The sequence below is a fragment of the Sus scrofa genome, chromosome 8 (genome assembly GCF_054392235.1).
Source record: "Sus scrofa isolate SSC_HxYL_T2T_F1_AM1 chromosome 8, Sscrofa_HxYL_maternal_Yorkshire_Landrace_v2.0, whole genome shotgun sequence".
Lineage (NCBI taxonomy): Eukaryota > Metazoa > Chordata > Mammalia > Artiodactyla > Suidae > Sus > Sus scrofa.
Genome location: NC_139390.1, coordinates 132501943 through 132522224, shown reverse-complemented (window position 1 = coordinate 132522224; position 20282 = coordinate 132501943). Strand labels below are relative to the sequence as shown.

Here is a 20282-nt window from a genome sequence, read left to right as displayed (position 1 = left end):
CCCACTTAATAGCTGAAAAAATCTTGTCATTTTTCATGATTAATTTAAGCCTTATTTTCTCTAAGGGTATGGAAAGAGAATGGGTTCAACTTAATAACTTTAGTATAAAGACTAAATGGGCAAAAAAGATATAAATAGTAGTCCAATTCCCAGACACACCCTACCTGGGATTTCCTTCCATTTTTCTACCTGCTCCCCAGAAACGCGTGTGGATTTCTTGAACTATTCTTCCCTCCACTCCCATTTTTGGTGCTACTGATAACTATTCTTTTTATGATTTTGTCCACAACTTCCTATGCTAAATTATTTCTTTGACCTTATTTAACCAGACCTCAACATTCCCCGCTGCTGCTGCTGCTGCTGCTATTGCTTTACCACAGCTACCGCCTCCCCACCTCATGGATGTTGACTTCTTGCACCCCCACGTAATCCTCCAAGGCCCCCAAAGATAAAAAACTGGCTGTCAGCAAGCCTTATCTGATCTTAAGCATAAATAAAGACTTAGCCAATTGATTCATTCTGTTGTCTCACTTTAGCTGGATTAACTATCCCTAAAATTAAGTTGCTACTTAAACTTACTAAGTTGCTGATGGTGACTAACACTAACCCAGGGTCAGGATATCCACTTGTCAGGCAAGTGTTCCCTTTTCACGCATCTTTAATGACCCCGCCATCAACCCATAGCTCATATACCACTTCCTCTGTGTGGCTCTCCAGAGTTTTCATCGCTCCATTTAATGGTTTCCTTTTGTGAATGCCTTTGGAACTACCTTGTGTACACTCTGTACTATCTGGCCTTATACTGCAGGATTATTATTCTCCTTGTTTCACCTTCCCAATTACAGTGTATGTGCTTGAGGATGATTTTATCACCCTTGTATGAACACAGTACCTTATATAGTACACAGTTGGTTACAAATAAATATTCATTGAATGAAAGAACCAGAAAGGGACTTCTTAGAAATCTGGCCCGAGACTATGGAACTCTATGACTTATTTATATACCTCATAAGAAATCAGAAAGAAATATGAAAGCCATTTCTTTTTCTTATTACTCCAGGATGAGACCGGGAGCCCAGGATGGTATCCCCCCTGTCTCACTCACTTCAGTCTTTCAGGAGGAGTCTATTTCTTAGCTCTCAGCAGGGAATTGCCCACTTTATTAAGAACGGCCAAAGTCAAGGTGGCTGGAGTGAGCTGGGACTGATTCATACTGCTTTTTATGTTTTTGTTTAGTATGGACTTATATAGGCTTAGCTCCAGAGTACACAGACACTGCAGACAGAGAAGACATTCATCTCCTTACTCTATATTGTTCAGTGTTGAAAGAGCTTACGTGTCAAAGCACTTAAGTACCACAATGATGGATGTTTTATAGACATATAGTCATCTAGATGTGATGGACAGGATTTTGTCTTTTTGAAAAAAAAAAAAGCAAAAACTCTCAGAAGTCCACTCTTCAGTGAGCATTTAATTAAAAGTTGTCTCCCACTTTATTTGTGACTCCCAGGAACAGGGCTATTTTAGCATTGCCATAGACTACACTGAACTCAGCAAGATGAAAACCTTGCCAAAATAAAAAGCTCCCACAGCCCCCACGATGATCGCTTTCTTCTGGACAAGCTGACTCATTTCTAAACAAGTCAAACCCTCCTCTCTTTCTGTCTCCCTAACCTTACCCATCGAAGCCTAAAAACCTATCAAGTACTCAAGAAAATGGATTCCTGTCTTCTCTGTCTTATTTTCCTTCTTACCTGAAGTCAGCTGAATAAATAAATTCTCTCTACCATTAGTATGGGACTACAGTAAAAATCCTTATACTTGGGAGCACTCTGTTTAGCTGTTTGAGAGGAGTCAGTGTGCATAAGTGGTCAGGCTTTCGTGAAACTAATGTAGGAAGAGTAAGTGAAGGACGGGAGTGACAGGAAAACATGCAGGCAGGGCTGTTTGGCAGAACATTGCTGAAGGGGACCCGAGACCTAGCTTTCAGTGTTCAAGTCTCTTTCCTGCTACTAAAGAATAAGGCAAGTTTTTAAACCACTCCATACCTTAGTTTTCTGTCCTTGAAAATGCCATCCATTTCTTCGCTCACTCCGCAAATATTTGTCCCACAGTTTGAATAATTTTCGGTGTCCTTTCAACTACAAACTTCTCTGTCAATTACGCAAATGAAGTATCTTATTAAAGGAGGTCTGAGATAAACATGATAAACAGTATGTTCACACAGAGTATACTGTTAATAACACAAATCCCAGATTGAAAGTCAGAACTGGAAGAAAACCCTTGTTTTGCCATTTGCCATCCTGTTTTTCTTGTCCCATCCGTCTTTCCCAGTCCAGCACAGCATCATGCCGGAAGTCTTGGTGCACTGGCCTCCAGTATCTGTTTGACCCCATTAGTTCTCTGATCCTCTTAATTCCTCCAGAAGTCCCTATCATCTAAAGATAGTCTATTCATTTTTAATGGCTTTCTCTTCCCTCTACACACACACACACACACACACACACACACACACATACACACACTCACACTCACTCACCCACTACACACACACACCTACTATGGCCTCTATTTCTCCAGTCTAAGGACAAAGGAGGGAATTGCCAGGTGCCGGAGATCATGGCAAGTCTCCAGGAGGGCGAAGAACAAGATCTGCAGCCAGCTGGCGGGACTGCTTTTTCAGATGAGGATTGTCATTTTCTGAGTGGGATGCTGCAGAACTCTCAACATTTGCTGCTAGATGAAAGGCAGGAAGCACATTTTACAAACAGGTTGGGCCATTTGTAATCTGAGTGACTGTGAATAAGACCTGACTCTGAGCGTTAGGACATGCATTTGTATCTCCTTTTAGTTGACATTTCTCAAAAAAGAAATATATCTAATGGGGAATAGCGGTTACTTTCTCTAAATAATTCCCCCCAAAAGTCTTTTTGGAGAAATCCACAGACCTACTGTCCTGGGAAGAAGGAAAACATCTTTTATATTTGGGAAAGTTTAAATTATCAATAGATGCTTGGTCTCCGGCTCTGTATTATGAAAAGCCAGGTTTTTTGGTTTTAGTTGGATTCATTAGAATTGTCACTGAAACAGTGACCTTCCACCTTATTTTGACAGTAGTGTTTCATTGGGTCTACAAATAGGCTATTAAATTAACCCTATTGTTATTTCTTTTCTTTTCCTTTCTTTTTTTTTTTTTTTTAATGGCTGCACCCGTGGCATATGGAAGTTCCCAGGCTAGGGGTCTAATCGGAGCTGCAGCTGCCGGCCTAACCACAGCCACAGCCATGCTAGATCTGAGCCACATCTGTGACCTACACCACAGCTCATGGCAACACTGGATCCTTAACCTACTGAGTGAAGCCAGGGATCGAACCCGCAACCTCATGGTTCCTAGTTTCATTTGTTTCCATGGGGCCACAACAAGAACTCTCCTACTGCTATTTCTGATAAGTTCTTTCTCTCCAGTCATTTCCACCATGAATAATTTGATAATGTGATTAACGTTTTGAGGTCCTTAAAAGACCTTATAGGAAAAAAAATTTCAAATTACTATTGATTCTTCATTTGAATCCACCCTGTATTTTATTGGGGTCATTGTTTTATGTAGTAATAATGTGTATTATTGTATCTCAGCTTGTTAGTGGCCCAGCTGTGAGGTAGTGATCAATGGTTCAATGTCAGCCTTGGAGGGTATATTGAATAGTTTTTTCCATAAGTCAGCGCTGGCCCTGATTCTAATTAACATTTTCAGTGTTGATTTGAAGTATGAAATAGGGAGTAAGCTTATTAAATATGCAGATTACTTTATATTGAGTAGGGGTGATTATTGACTAGAACCACACTGTGAGAATTCACAAGGACCTTGACAAATTAAACAAGTTGATTAGAAGTGAGATGAAGTTTAATAGGGACAACTATGTGATAATTCACTCAGAAAAAGAAAGAACACACCCGGTGTGTGTGTGTATGAATCTGTGATAGTCAAAATTAGGAGCTGAAGGCAGTTTCAAAATGAATCATCTGTCAATTATAAATTTGAAATGTAGCATTGGTGTTTATAAAGAAAATGACCAAAGTCACCTCACAGTGTGAAAGTTGTTTGGGAATTTTAAACTACCATAATCTGTTTATAAGGTCCATAAATTATGCAAAAATTGCAATAGAAGAGAAAAAAGATGGCTTAGTTAATTACAAAGTATAAAAGGGAGTAATTGATCCTGTGAGTAAAACTAAACGGATTTAGCACCAAAGAGAAGGCTAAAGGATGAAAATGAAAAAGAAACATTTTCTTATCCATTCCAAATGTAATAGTTTGCATCTATTAACCCCAAATTCCCAATCCATCCCCACTGTAAACCAGCTGTAATGGAAAAAATAAAAATCATTATAAAATAAAAAAAGAAAAGAAAAAGAAACATTTTCTTACATAGAGAAATAGTGCCCTAGAGGTGATAAGTAGCTATTATCCATTTGGCTGAGTCAAAATGAGGTGCTTGTGTGAAAGAAGAGGGTTTTAGGTTAGGCATGAAAAAGGACTGCCTGGTCTTAAGTTTTCTAAGTCATAAAAATGCCTTAGGAAGAAAAATAAAGTCAGTTTTGAAGGATGGCTTATGTGCCTTAAGAAACATAATCAAATTATGTGATACCTCCAGGAACTCTTTCAACTCCCTGATGTTATGATTGTATTAGGATTCTTTCTTAACATCATTTGGAAATTTGTTGATCCTCAGGGAAATTCATGGGAATTAGTCAAGTTCTTCCTGTATTTTCAATGATACAGGAAGATAAACATCCACTATTCCAAGTCTAATGGATTACTTGAGGATATTGTCCTAACATGAATTTTACAATTAACCGACGACCACTGGTAAAATTAATGAAATGCTGGCCATACAAATTTAGGATAATTTCATATTTGTTCATATTGTCCTGTCTAAATATTGCGTCTTTTTCATGATATATAGGAAAAAAACTGCATAAGAAACTGCATAGCCATTGATTCCCAGAATACTGAGCCTTTTGCAATGGGTTTTGCTTAATTAGTGTATATCTATATCTGTATCTATTAGATATATAGATGATGAAAACCTATTTAAATCATAGGCCATTAAAATAGAGAACAGGATTATAAATGATCATTTTCTCAGCAGGTGGAAAAATATAATGTCTGCCACACATCAGGATTCATGACATGACAAAATTAGTTCCTAGCTTATAATATGAATCAACAAGTTGGGCAAGACAATCAGATTTTCAGATGACAATTTTCTCACATTTATGTGACATTGTCATTTTGTAGAGAATTTAACCATCACCTTTATTAATTATTGTCTCATAGTGGCGAGAAGGACAGTGTTTCCTCCTCCCCTGAGTTCTCGAAAATAACCTATCATATCCACAAGTCTGAATCAACTGTTTTAAAAATTTTTATTATAGTGGACCTATAACATTATGTCAATTTCTGCTATACAGCAAAGTGACCCAGTCATTCACATATATATACATATACACAGACACACACACGCGTGCGCGCGCACACACACACACTCATTCTTTTTCTCATGTTATGCTCTATCATGTTCTATCACAAGTGATTGGATATAGGTCTCTGTGCTATACAGCAGGACCTCATTGCTTAACCACTCTAAATGTAATAGTTTGCATCTACTAACCCCAAACTCCCAATCCATTCCACTCCCTCCCCCTTAGGAACCACAAGTTTGTTCTCTATGTCTGTTTCTGTTCTGTAAACAGGTTCATCTGTGCCATGTTTTAGATTCCACATATAAATGATATTACATGCTATTTGTCTATCTCTTTCTGACTTACTTCACTTGGTATGAGAATCTCTAATTCTTTTTGTTGCTGCAATAGGCATTATTTGTTATTTCTTATGGCTGAGTAGTATTCCAGTGTATATATGTGCCACATCTTAATCCATCCATTTGCTGATGGACACTGAGGTTGTTTCCATGTCTTGGCTACTGTGAATAGTGCTGCTATGAACATAGGAGTGCGTGTATCTTTTTGAATGAAAGTTTTGTCTGGATATATGCCCAAGAGTAGGATTGCTGGATAATACAGTAGTTCTATATTTAGCTTTCTGATGTACCTCCATACAGTTTTCCAAAATATTTGGACCAGTTTATATCCCCACCAGTAGTGTAAGAGGGTTCCCCTGTCTCCATACCCTCCCCAGCATTTTTTATTTGTAGACTTATTAATGATGGCCATTCTGACTCATGTGAGGTGGTACCTCATGGTAGTTTTGATATTCATTTCTCTAATAATTAGTGCTACAAGTGTATGGGAAATGCAAGTTTCTCCAAGTGCAGGAGGGTGTTGCCTATTCAGTCTATGACATTCGTCTATCTCAAGTCTATCTATTTTATATGAATGTCCAGTATTAACTCTGACCATCTGATCTATACCACGTGGCAGACAGGGGTGCCCCTGATTACTCTTTGGGGAGAAATATTCCAAATTTCTCAAAAAAGACTTCAGAGTCACCCCCTGAGATGTAATCCCCCATGCCTGGTAACCCCTCACAGGGACAGTGTGTGGAATGTCCTCTTTGTGAGCACTCTCATGCACTTTTTCAGGACCGAGCACGTTCGGAAGTCTGATGGATATTTAAATAGCTCTTAAAGGTCAAATAATTATCCTAAAGAAGTTCAGAGAACAAGGCCTGAATCTGTCTGTTATCTAATTTACTCTGTTGTGCCACACAAGTTTGGGTGTGAGGGCGTGTGAAGGATATCAGACAGGAGGGGGGGGAGGGACAGAACAGAAGGACTGGAGAAGGAGGTCCCACTCAGGCCTTATCCAAGCATCCCACATGGAACCATTCTCATCCACTGATTCTCCTCTGTCAATCCTCAATCCTCTTTGGTCCTCCAATGGCCCCTCTTAGAAAGCACACTTTCCATCCATCTCCTCCTTGTCTCCACAAGGAAAGAAGTCCTAGCCCTCTACTCTGTCTGATAGCATTCCAGCCTGACAGATGTCAGGTTTCTGCTATCTTGAATAGGAAAATTTTCTGACAGCATTAGAGGAAGAAAGACAAAAACACTTCTGTGCTGATACAGTCCCTTCAGTAGGGATGGCTGTGGCTGGGGTCCTTCCGAATTACCCTGCCCCGTAAATTATACTTTCAGGCGACATAATTTAATCTTTTATGAAGGATCTGTATTTCTTCCACTAACATGACTTTCACTTTAATCTTTTAAAAATAAGAAACCTGGCATCACTGGGCTAAAGAACATTCAACTCTTTCTTAAGCCTGCTCTCATTAAATAGTGGGAGCCCTCAAGCACTTAAAAGAGCTCTCATTGAGGTCTTCAGCATGAAGTGCCCATCATGCAAACCACGTTTCCTTCTGACGTCAGGGAGTGTTAGAGTCTTGCTTACCCCACCATTTACCCCTGACACCCTTATATGTCATCAGACTTCCTGTACAAACTCGTGTCTGAGGAGTTTGGAAAACTTCACTGAGGAGAAGGAGCTTCTAAGATTCAGAATGTGGTTTCTCTAAGGACATGTGGCCATTGGCTACACTGCAAATAGAAAGGTGGCAAGCTTTTCCATGTGCTTATTCTGTTCTCCTATAAGTAGAAATTCATGTTCTTGAGACTTCTTCCTCTTTATGTAAATACCCAATCCTTGAAAGAAGGAAAAAATTCCAAAATTCAATTTTCTACACTAACATTCAGTATTACCAAAGGTGACTATTCTGTCTTTGCTCTGGTACTTAATCTCTTCTTTAGTACGAAAACAATAAATTCTTTATATTTTTTAATCATTTCACTTAGCAGAGTTAGTTGAGCAGTTTTGTTTACTGTTTCAGCTTGCTTCTGATATTTGAGTCAGGGATCACTCATCAAACCAAACACTAAATTGTCACCCCTGTCTCCACACTGCTTAAATAAGCATCCCTCTCAGAAGTAGACATTCTACTTTGTATTGGATCCTTTGTCTACCAGAATGTTGCACTATATATACTTAAGATTTTCCAAATATTTATTTTATTTCAGTCTTAGTTGTTTTTCTTTTTACTTGCTTTGCCTCTGAATTTATTTACTTTACATACATGGCAGCATATTTTGTAAAGTAGTTCTCTAGTGGTCAGATAAAACTTTGGCACCTGATTTTGATACAGAGAAAATTTCCAAAGCTCTCTTTTAAAGTGTTTTGTTTTAGCTGCAGAATACTGCTGACTGTGATTAGTCACTCACAGAATGGCTGGTAATATGTAGCAAAAATCCCATTTTTATACAGTGCTGGTTTAATGGGAATGCTGGTTTTTCCAAGATGAAAGCATTTTTCTAGTAAAGAAGAGCAGCCAAAACAAATGAACCTCATTGATTGCTATTTTCCAGACTCTGGGCTAGTTTCTGCATTTCAAGATGAATAAAAAATAAATAACATTTTTTTTTTAAATCATGAGAATCAGCAACATGTATTCCAATGAGGTAAATGAAGTAAAATTTCAAGACACAAAACATAATGCCAACGTGTTAATATATTCCAAGTATTATAAGAGCCCTGAAGAGGCAGCTGAGTTTGATCTTGAAGGGAAGAAATTCACCAGGAAGACAAGGAAAGATCTTGTGCTGAGAAAACACCTACCAAGCAAGGAATGATGAAATGGTCTGTTTCCCTATGATATGAATATGAATGAAGCAAAAGGTTATTTCTGAAAATGGAAAAAAAAACTTTTAGGCCAAATTTTTGAAGGATTTTGAATGCTATGGAGTTGGATCATTTTCTAAGGGCAGTGGAGTGTGTAGGACGTATTTAAATAAGGCAGGGATGGATCAGATTTGCATATCAGAAAGAACAGTTAGCTGTGGTGTGGAGGATGGATTAGAGGTAGGTGGGAGTGGAGATAAGGACAAAGCTTAGAAATCACTTCCTAGGTAGAAATGATGAGGGCATTGGTAATGGAAAGGCAAAGGTAGTGACAGCTTCGCAAGATTTAGGAGGCAACATGTACAAAACTTGTTAAGAGATTAGATGGCATGGCAAAGTTGGATAAAAATGCCACAGGTGACAAAGAGGGATTGGCTGAGAATGAATCTAATTGGTGGGAAAAATAAAAGATGGCGAGTCTAGAAATCATAATAGGAAACAAAGTAACAGTGTAATAATAGTAATAAATTAATGATGGCAACTCTCAGTAATTGAGTATTTGAAGAGTAAGTTCTAAGGTAAGTGTCTTATATCAAAAGAGACTTCAAACCTCCAGATACCTTGTTATAATATTATTTCCCCTATTAAATAGGAAAAGAAATTTGGAGAAGTTTAAATAATTTGTCCGAGGATGAAAACTCAAATCCTTGCATCTTCAAAACCCCTGTTTTTAGAAGCTAAGAGGTTGCCCAGGGCAGAGGTTAGCAGTTCCTCTCAGTGGCAGGCCTGCCTCACCTGACCACTGAAACCTATTTTCTAACACTTTTCTCTGCTTCTTAGGTCTCAGTGACACTCGTGTGCACTCTGCCAGCCTTCTATTATGGCATATAGGTGTTCTTTAAGTGTTAGATTTTGGAGGTCTGCTCCTGCTTGGAACATCTGCCTCTGTATCTACAACAGTTCTCAGCCACTGCAACCAAAAAACATGCATCGGGCAGGCATTTTTTGTGGTTGAAATGGGCTCTTGGAGCTACAGTGGTACCTATCTTTTAGCAGATGCTGAAGTTAGCATCTAGAGGAAGGAAGTGGGAAGAGAGTGGGGAAGAAAAAGCCTGAACGAGTTGGAGGTCACTTTGAATGTATCTCTTCTTGTTTGTCTCTCTTCCACTGTCAGCCCCTTACCTGAAGCAGCTAGCACCCATCCTGTCAACCACGTTCCATTTCTCTCCCCTGAAGAAAAATTCTTCTGACGTGATAACTTGTATTGACATGTTACATTCCATTAAAAATAGGCTTAGACTTGAAATTCCCTAGAGCCAAAGCTGGCAGCTCACTCTTGTCATTTGTTGGTGAGCATTCCATACAACCAGGCTCGATGTGAAAAGAAGGAAAGAAGGAAGGAGGGAAGGAAGGAAGGAAGGAAGGAAGGAAGGAAGGAAGGAAGGAAGGAAGGAAGGAAGGAAGGAGAAAGAGAAAAAGGGAGGGAGGAAAGAGACAACGAGAAGGGGAAGAAGGAGGGAGGGAAAGAAGAAGGGAAGATGTATGGAAAAGATGGGGTGATGAGATTTATTTGAAAGTTTATGTAGATAAGAGCTATTCTCTTATTAAAGAAAAATAGGTAAAAATATGACTGAATGTTCACTGCAGAGAAGATAGACATTAGATTTTTAACCAGTTCACCACTTTAAAAATGTAAGTAAATAGCAACACATTCTTATAACATAATTTTATGAATGAAGTCATATAAATGCCCCATAGAATTTGCTATGAAGAAAGTTATGACCATTTAGTATCTTAGATTGATACATTCTTGTACTTGGAAAGGAGATGAGACAGTAATTGAACTCCAACTCATGAATCTCCTCTTCAACAATATAAGGGGTCATCCTGCCACATTTAAAAAAAAATCCATTAGAAATCATTATATAGGGCATTATTAACAGATGACTCATTCTAATAATAATCTTTGTACAAAAATAGTAGATAGCTTGATCGAATGCTGATGTGACAAGTCCTCTTTGAAAGACCTTTGTGACAGGTCCTTTGAAGAGGACACTATTACTCTCTCCATTTGTAGATGAGGAAAGTAAGGTTAACAGAGGTACCTAACATTACACAGCTCACAAATCACAGACCTACTTGACTTTAAAATCTGACCTATCCAATATCAAAGCTATTGCTATCAGATATAGCTGATGTCAGACTATCATGTGTATCAAAAGTAATTTTCAATGTTTGAAGGGTTTTAAGTGTTAATTTTTCTCATGGAAAGAGTTTGTCGTCAGCCTAGATCCACTCAAATTCCTAAAATGTACTTCCACAGACGTGACCTAAATTACGTAGTTTCCCAGTATATGTAATGGTCATGTAATAAAATATCACTTACCTATCAGGGAGTGTTGTTTGGTACCTAAAGGTTGCTAGTCGTATAGGACCAGTACAAGAAATAAAAGAAAATCTCAGCAAGATGTTGAGAAAATAAGGCACATTAGAGGGGCAAAGCATTTGCTTTCTTTAATTATCCATTCATCTTTCCATCTCTTATAGCTAAAGACACTCATTTTTTTTTTTTCTGTGTGCATGAGGCGGGGTGTGGGGTTGGGAGAAGAAGGCTCGGGTTCAAAGAGTAATCATTTGCTGAGTGTTATTTGAGTATATGTGGGTTTTGTGTGGTTAGGTGAAAAAAAGAGAATATATTAGTATGAATATATGAATAGCTAATGTTTCCAAAATTTGGCCTCTGTTCACTGCTGCAGAATAGAAATGTGGAGATAGAGTTTAGGGTGAAATAGAAAAGAACAGTTTTATTGCTTGGCCAGGCAAAAGAGGCCACAGCAGGCTAGTACCTTCAAACCCTGCCCCTCCCTGGAGGGGGTGGTGAGGAGTCTTACAGCGTTCAAGAGCAGGGTGTGATCAGCTTGTGGACATTTCTTCTGATTGGTTGGTGCTGAGGTAATTGGGAGTCAGTAGCATCAGCCTCAAGGGTCCAACAGGTTTGGGTGTATGTGCTTGTGGCAGCATATAGTTAACTTTCTCCGCCTGGTGGCGGTTTCAGTATCTTACAAGATAGGACTTTTTTACAGCTCAAAAGACACAGATTGGAATATTATCTATAGTCCTTGAGGAAGAACTAAAGCTCCCTGACTTGTTTAAGAGCTAGACTATTATTATGTAGTCTTGCTTGACTGTTTTTCCTTTCTTTCTGCATTTTCTCAGTTCTCTGATTAAATTTATTCTTTGACTGAAGTTTTTCCTACAGTCAAAAGACAGGAGGAAGACATGGGTGGGGGTCAATTCAGGGAAGCCCCCATAGGATCCTGTTCCATTAAGAATGCTCTAGATTTTCCCATTTCTTCTATGGCCTGAAGAACACGGCCAATTAATAAAAAAAGAGATGTCAGGGTGAGGCTGTGTGCATCAGATGATCTTAGGAGGCAGCCCCTCCAGTGCCTGGTGTCATCTATGATAGAGGTGATGGATTTGGGTCAAGAATTCAGTGGCCCTGGAGTTCCCATCGTGGCACAGTGGTTAACGAATCTGACTAGAAACCATGAGGTTGCCAGTTCAATCCCTGCCCTTGCTCAGTGGGTTCAGGATCCGACGTTGCTGTGAGCTGTGGTGGAAGTCGCAGACGTGGCTTGGATCCCGCGTTGCTGTGGCTCTGGCATAGGCTGGCAGCTACAGCTCGGGTTGGACCCCCAGCCTGGGAACCTCCATGTGCCGCAGAAGTGGCCCAAGAAATGGCAAAAAAAAAAAAAAGAATTCAGTGGGCCCACCTATTCTTCCACTCTGTTCACGAGGGAGGATGGCAGCTCCATGTCCTTTTACATGGCAAAGCAACAGCTCTGGAATTCATCCTGCAGGACAGTGGCAGGGATCCCAGTGCAGGAGCTGGGGTGTGCTCCTGGCCCAGCCAGAGGAAACTGTGGCTGAGGCCCAGTGACTAGCTGTACACTCTGGACTGCATGGAGTGCAAGGAGAAGCTCTAGCTGGTGGTCGACCAGACCTTAGAGACCAAGCCCAGACTGCAGGCCAGAGCGCTGGACCCGAGAAGCCTGAGCTGCAGTGCATGCATGAGGGGATCCTTTTCATGGCTATGGACAACGTGGCCATCCTAACCCACCAGAAGGAACATGCCCACTCGCTCAGCTCCATCACTGGCCATGCCTCATGGCCAGGCCTGGAAGGACAGCTAGGTCAAGTGCCTGTGGGGCCAAGAGCACAAGGACCTGTTGGGGAAGCCCTAGCGAATCCCTCCTCCCAGAAATTCAAGGGAAAGCTGAGCAAACTCCCCAGGCTGCTGATGGCAGAGAACCACAGGATGAGAACTTCAGACTTGCCTGAAAAAGAATTTGTAAAGAGGTCAAGGAGAATGAAGCAGCAGTCCAAAAGATACTTATAGAAGCCACCTGGGAGTTTGAGGAGATTGTGGTGGATGGGACCCCTGATTTTAAAATACACAGAACAGTGTGTGATGACAATCCCCCCACACCTGAGGAAGTCTCAGAAACATGGTCTGATGAGGAAGAAGACAAAGTTTCTGCACCAGACGTGGAACCTGCCTTTATGATCATCTGGCAGTCAATGGAACAGTTTAACTTGGATCTGCCAACAGTTACACAAGCTTTCCTAAAAATTAGTGGTGAACTGGAGGCTACTTCCTCCATTTTAGAGTCTGGCCAGAGGGCTGATGGGTATTCTATTTGGTCCCCACAGGATGACTTAGATTTGCAAAAAGATGATGAGGGTACTCAAGATGCTTTAGTCAAAAAAATTCACGCTCAGGATGTAGTGCAAAGGGTTGAGTTCCAAAAGAAATATTTGGCAAGATAATCAGAAAAGAAAAAAAAAAATGGTTTGGCAGATAAGGTGTTAAAAAATGTTTGTGACTACTGAACTTCAGAGATTTTGACATTGGACCTGACACTCATCTTTTGACTAATGCTGCCATTGCTGTGTGAGTCCTATATTTTATAGCCAAGCAGAGTTGTGTAGGAGGATAAAAATAAAAGAAATCAGATATATTTAGAGCTCTTCCTGGCAGTATCAGTGTATTTCTGAGAGGAAAATCGAAACCAGAGAGAGGTTGGTCTACATTGTAGTAGTCCTTTTCTGGAATGGAATCCCTGCTATGTTGGTGACAGGAATTAGTGACAGAGTCAGAGGAGAAAAATTAGATGGGTCTTTTCAGAAAACAAATAAAGAGCCTCCTATGCTTTGGCAGAAGCTCTTCTACATTGTGATAGATTCCAAATGAAGAATCGTTGAAAGAGTTAGTTACAAGGCTTGAAACATGGACTATCCCAAACTCTTGCATCCACAGTGAGATCTGATTACTGGACTGCTTTGAAAACTCCCTGTTCCTTTCGTTACTAATATTTGGAGACCCTGGTTCTTGGCTGTTCTTTCATTGAATTCGGGTCAGTAAAGTCTCTAGCATCTATCTGTACCTACTGTCCAGTTTAAAACACACACAAAACTCTAGAGAGTTTAGAGAAAATCCTTCCTGGGTTACTAGTAACAGGTTTTTCTTTATTAAGGATAGGTTTGTGCTTAAAACTGTGTTAGATTTAAAAATTAACTACAGGATTAATTCCTCTTTGTTGTGTTGCCATCATTGTTGAAAATAAGTAGAACTTTGTTCCCCAAAAAGGTCAATATTTGCCTAGGTAAATTAATTTACATATTAGGTGCATATTGATTATTTTAGAATTGTTTTATACTTTAAACCAGTGATTTGGCATGGCTAAACCATATCTACGCAGATGTTAACCTTAAGATATAATTTTTTGAGGATTACTTCTGGTGGAATAACCTACTTGATTTCTTTAAAGACCTTGTAATATAGACCATAGCTTTTCTGCTGATCTTGCTCTAAAATCCTATGAGCATGAATATAAAAAAATTACTGCTTATAACAGGCACTCCCTTTCTCTGTTGGGCTCCTAAAACATCCTTCTTTTTCTATAAACTATTTGTGCCCACTGCATTTTGCTTCATTTTATGTTTGTCACCTTTGGTGTGCTATCTTGCTGTACTATAATGGAATGATGCTGAATCAGACAAGTTGTAATTCTTATTGCAAGCATATCTCAAGGCAAATTTATAAGCTGAACTTGATATCAGAAGCAAAGCTAGAGGGAACATACCTTTGTTCTAAGTTACAAAATACTCTGATATACTAAATTTGAAATATGTTGAAAATAAACTGCCTTTTTTGACATCAAGAACTTCACACAGGCAACATGTTAAGATGTTGCTTTAAAATTTTTTGTGTGAAAAATAGTTTCAGTAGCTAAAATCCTGCCCATATTCTATATTCAGGTTTAAAGCTAATATTTAAGGTGATGCTATGGCACAGAAACTTGACTACATTCAAGATCCCAACACTTGATTTCAATTTTCTTTTCATGGAAATCTGAGAAGGAATATTCATTTATTTAGCAGTATTTTACTAGTATGACTATTTGAGCAAACCAGTTATATATAGGCATAAATATTATTCACCCTACACTGTGATCTCACCAAATGGAAATCTGAAAGTTGTAATCAAGATTGATTGCCAAGGGAGTTCCCATTGTGGCTCAGCAGTAACAAATTTGACTAGTATGTATGACGATTCAGGTTCAATCCCTGGCCTTGCTCAGTGGGTTAAGGACCCAGCGTTGCTGTTGCTGTGAGCTGTGGTGTAGGTTGCAGACACAGCTCAGATCTGGCATTGTTGTGGCTGTGATGTGGCCCTTAAAACGCAAAAAAAAAAAAAAAAAAAAAAAAAAAAGAGAGAGAGAGAGATTGATTGCCAAAATTGCTAAGGAGCAAGTGGCCATTCCTATCCTGGGAGTGTTTCTGATGAATCTTAACATGGCCTTCTCTAGCCATGCACTTTCAGCTTCTAGAAAGTTCAAGCTCTGTACCTCTACCTAACCTTGCCTTTGTATTTATAGATACTGAGCAAAGGAGGCCTGCTATCATAACTTGGATAGATATGTTTCATTTCTTTCCCCAGTGTTACCAGTTTAGAGCATTGCTAAACAGTGAGAAATATGTTAACGTATTAATGTTTTCAGTATAGTTTTACTCCTACGACTGAAAACAGTAGTAAATAAGAAGGAAACGGTCCCTTTGAAGCAAAATTCTCAACTATGACCAAGACAATATTATGATATGCCCAGGAACAAATGCCAATGTCAATCTGATATTGGGTTGAACCCTAGCTACCTGTAGCTCACTTTCATTCCTACTTCTGCCCTCTGTTATTTATTTATACTGTCGCTGTATCATTTACAAATGGTAGAATTGGCTCAGCAGCTGTAGAATGTTGCAGAAAATTCTTCCTTTCAAATGGTAATTTTTAAATGCATCATTTAGGCAGAAGTGTAGAGAAAAAGGAATTATCATGGAATCACTCCTTTCCATAGGGTATATGATACACATCAACAACATAAAACTCAATAAAATGCAAATTAAATGTTGCTGAAAGTTACCATTAGAAATTGGCACAAATATTCCTCTAACAAATATGGCCCATAATGGATTGCTTGCAACACAATTTTGCACATGATAGAAACTGGTAATCCGCAAGAGTGTTCCCTCTACCTTTGCCCAATGCTAGTGTTAGTTGCAAAGACCCCTAGGAAATCACTAGCAAACTCCATCTAGAAACAGACCAAAAGGTCAGAGGTGTATGTAACATGAGATTCATGGTCCATGATTGTGGAGGGCTGTGAGTATTTGTTCTTGTTCAAAATATGGTATAGTGTTTCAAAGCATCTGCTCCCATTCTCAGAGGTTAGTGAGTCTGAAACGTGCCAGCATCTAATTTTGAACAGTATGCCAAAGACACATATTTGTTCTTAAATGTCAGTCATTAGAGTTGGACGCCTACACAAATTCAATGAGTTCCAGTGAAGTGGTAATTGGTTCTCCAAGTTTGAAAGTATAGAGTGGCTCAGAAACTCAAATATAAGGAAACTGACCACCAATTTAGAAACAACCCATGACAAGCAGAGACCATCTGTAACTCAAAGATTGATTTGGAAATACTAAAGATTCTGTAAAAAAGAAAGGTGAAAACATATTCAGCTTTCCAGAAGCATGAAATTTATTCTATTTGAATACAAATGGAAGCCTCTCTTTCTCCCTCTCCCTCTCCCCCTCCCTCTCCCCCCCTCACTCTCTCTCACACACACACACACACACACACACACACACACACACACACACACACACATACTTAAAGCAAATCTAGCAAAAGAAATGCAGAAATAAGAGTCAGCTTCTTTCGGTAGAAATACTGTTGTTTTTGGAGCTGGTCAGATTTACATTTGAATTCTTTCTCTATCTCTCACAGACTGTGCCACACTGAGCTAGTCCTTTATTCCTTCTACTTAAGTTTTCTTATCTATGAAACAGGTGAAGGGAGTTCCTCTGGTAGTCTAGTGTTTAGGAATTGGTGCTTTCACCACTATGTCCAGGGTTCAGTCCCTGGTCTGGGAACTGAGATCCCACATCAAGCCACTGCACACCATGTCCCAAAAGTAAATAAATAAAATAAAATGGGCGAATAGTTCTGAGAAGGAGGCACTGCTATAAGGATAATGTATGCCAGTTGCCCAGCATGTGTGTAGTAGCCATTCAATAATGACTATTACAATCACTAATTTTTTAAATTTATTTTTTATTGGTATTTCCCCCAACAAACTTTTTTTTCCCACTGTACAGCATGGTAACCCAGTACACATACATGTATACGTAATTTTTTGTCCCATTGTCGTGCTGAGTTGTAAGTATCTAGACATAGCTCTCAGTGCTACACAGCAGGATCTCATTGTAAATCCATTCCATGAGCAATAGTTTGTATCTGTTGACCCCAAGTTCCCAATCCTTCCCACTCCCTCCCCCACCCCCCAGGCAACCACAAGTCTATTCTCCAGGTCCATGATTTTCTTTTTTGTGGAAAGGTTCACTTGTGCCCTATATTAGATTCCAGATATGAGCAATATCTTATGTTATTTGTCTTTCTCTTTCTGACTTACTTCACTCAGTATGAGAGTCTCGAGTTCAGTTCCATCCATGTTGCTGCAAATGGCATTATTTTGTTCTTTTTTTATGGCCGAGTAGTATTCCATTGTGTATATATACCACATCTTCCTAATCCAACCATCTGTCGATGGACATTTGGGTTGTTTCCATGTCTTGGCTATTGTGAATAGAGCTGCAGTGATCATGTGGTGCATGTGTCTTTTTTAAGGAAAGTTTTGTCCGGATATATGCCCAAGAGTGGGATTGCTAGGTCATATGGTAGTTCTATGCATAGTTTTCTAAGATACCTCCATACTGTTCTCCATAGTGGTTGTACCAGTTTACATTCCCACCAACAGTGCAGGAGGATTCCCTTTCCTCCACAGCCCCTCCAGCATTTGTTCTTTGTGGACTTATTAATGATGGCCATTCTGACTGGTGTGAGGTGGTATCTCATGGTAGTTTTGATTTGCATTTCTCTAATAATCAGGGATATTGAGCATTTTTTTCATGTGCTTGTTGGCCGTCTATATGTCTTCCTTGGAGAAATGTCTACAAATACTAATTTTTAAGTATAAACCTACCCAGAACATGTTGTTTATGCAAAATGTAATTATTTTATAAAAATATTTAAGCCTTACCACCTGAAAGAACATAGCATTAAAGCTTGCTTATAATATATTGAAATTTTTTAAAAACTAAGTGATTATATGATTGTCTAGCAATATAATTTCATTTGTCTTTGTTTTGATGGGATTGCTAGATTTATTTTACAGTGAATGTTTATAAAAATAGCATTGCCCTATCACTAGAAATTTCCACCATTCCTTCAGTAACGATTTTTGTCTTCTCATAATCCATGTAAGTGCCATATACCCTTATAGCAATTCCCTTTTATATTGCATCTTAATATTAAGAAACAGCAAAATGAGAAAAGCAATTTAACATTTGTATTTACATATATTACCTTTTGCTTCCTTTAACTTTAGTTCCTCTTGAAAATATTTAGTTCTCTTTTTTGTGTCTCTTCTACCCCAATAATTAAGGTCTCTCCAGGACCTTTCCAAGCAAACAGATATCCCATATGGCACTGTCCTGGACTCTGCAGTATATGAGCATGTTCGCATGAAGGGCATGAATCCTTTCGAGAGGGACAGCATGTATTCCCAAATGTGGCGGATGATCAACCGAAGTAACGGATCAGAGAATAACGTTCTGGAGTCCCAAGCAGGCATTCAAAAGGTACTGGTCATAGTTCTTCATTCATAGTCTCTGCCATGTTGTCCCCCATATTGGAATTGCTAAGTTGAGGTTGGTTTACTGCCTTCTCTAAATTGTAACATTGACATAGAGTTTTCCATTAAATTATGCCTTCTATTGATTTAAAGAAGATTTTGAATTGACTCACTGCACTGGTAGAAGAAAGTCAAAGCTTTCTGTGGTGTGTCTCAAAGATCCTTTTCCAGTGGAATTCCAAAGTTAGAAACCTTAAGCTGGTCCTCTCTTCAGAACAGGGTCAGGGACTTATACACATGAAGACTTGAAAAGGTTTTTACCAATCCTGTTCCAAATATCATTCGGGTTATATATTTTTTTTTTTTTCAGATAACTCAGGGTATTTTCTACACTGTGTTGGTTTTTAGATGAGAACTTCACCTTTACTTAGGATTATGTGAAGTTTTCTGTGAGTAAAAGTTAATCTTGTCAACAAATAAGGTTTCTATAAATGTCTGTTTCTATTTCCAAAAGTGAAAATCTTTATATCTTATTTGATCATCATTTAGAAGTTACTTTTCGGGGTTCCCGTCATGGCGCAGTGGTTAGCGAATCTGACTGGGAACCATGAGTTTGCAGGTTCGATCCCTGGCCTTGCTCAGTGGGTTAAGGATTTGGTGTTGCCGTGAGCTGTGGGGTGGGTCACAGGTGCGGCTCAGATCCCAAGTTGCTCTGGCTCTGGTGTAGGCCGGTGGCTGCGGCTCCGATTGGACTCTTAGCCTGGGAGCCTCCGTGTGCCGCAGGAGCAGTCCCAGAAAAGACAAAAAAAAAAAAAAAAAAAAGTTATTTTTCAAAAGAAACACTTAGAAAACCGTCCTCTGTGTAAAAAAATATGAAGCTAGTTTTTATTCTGAGCTGTGGTTTGTAAACAGGTACACAAAAGTAATTCTTTCTTCCTCTGGTCCCATCAACCTCCATGAGAGAATTGAATGATTTTTGCTTAAAATTATCCCAGTGGCTATCACAGTGAAAACCATAAGAGTGGATATTCAGTAAGTAATGCTGGGAAGAACGAATGAATGAAAGAATGTCCAGTAACAGTATCAATGGTGGTATATACTTTTTCTCTGTAACCTTTCACAGCAGAATAATTTGGACTCCAAGTCTGAGTTCCTTGTTCAAGATGCAAACTCAATCATAATAGTTGGAGAAAGTTTTGATGACTATAAAAATTATTCTTCCACAGGTTCTAACATTATTCTGTGCCTTTTCATATGTCGTCCTTTATCTGCTACTGCTGTTGCTATAGTTCCCTTGCATCAGCCTGGTAATTTTTGCAGTCATTACATTGATGTCATTATTTAAAAACTGATAATGCTGACATAAACCTCTTCCCACGTACTAATGATGCCTTT

The 20282-nt window shown here is 39.1% G+C and overlaps 1 protein-coding gene and 1 pseudogene across 8 annotated transcripts in view; both read left to right on the top strand.

Moving 5' to 3' along the window:
* GRID2 (glutamate ionotropic receptor delta type subunit 2) overlaps window positions 1–20282 on the top strand; it is a 1344144-nt gene that overhangs the window by 1071658 nt on the left and 252204 nt on the right. For all 7 annotated transcript variants that reach the window (XM_084973393.1, XM_084973394.1, XM_084973395.1 and 4 more), the window contains one exon: window positions 18699–18894. In XM_084973393.1, the coding sequence (XP_084829519.1) occupies window positions 18699–18894 (196 nt within the window). The remainder of the gene's footprint in view (window positions 1–18698; window positions 18895–20282) is intronic.
* Window positions 12577–15404, top strand: LOC110261990 (telomeric repeat-binding factor 2-interacting protein 1 pseudogene; annotated as a pseudogene). Its single transcript, XR_014813359.1, has one exon. The product of XR_014813359.1 is annotated as a telomeric repeat-binding factor 2-interacting protein 1 pseudogene (transcript).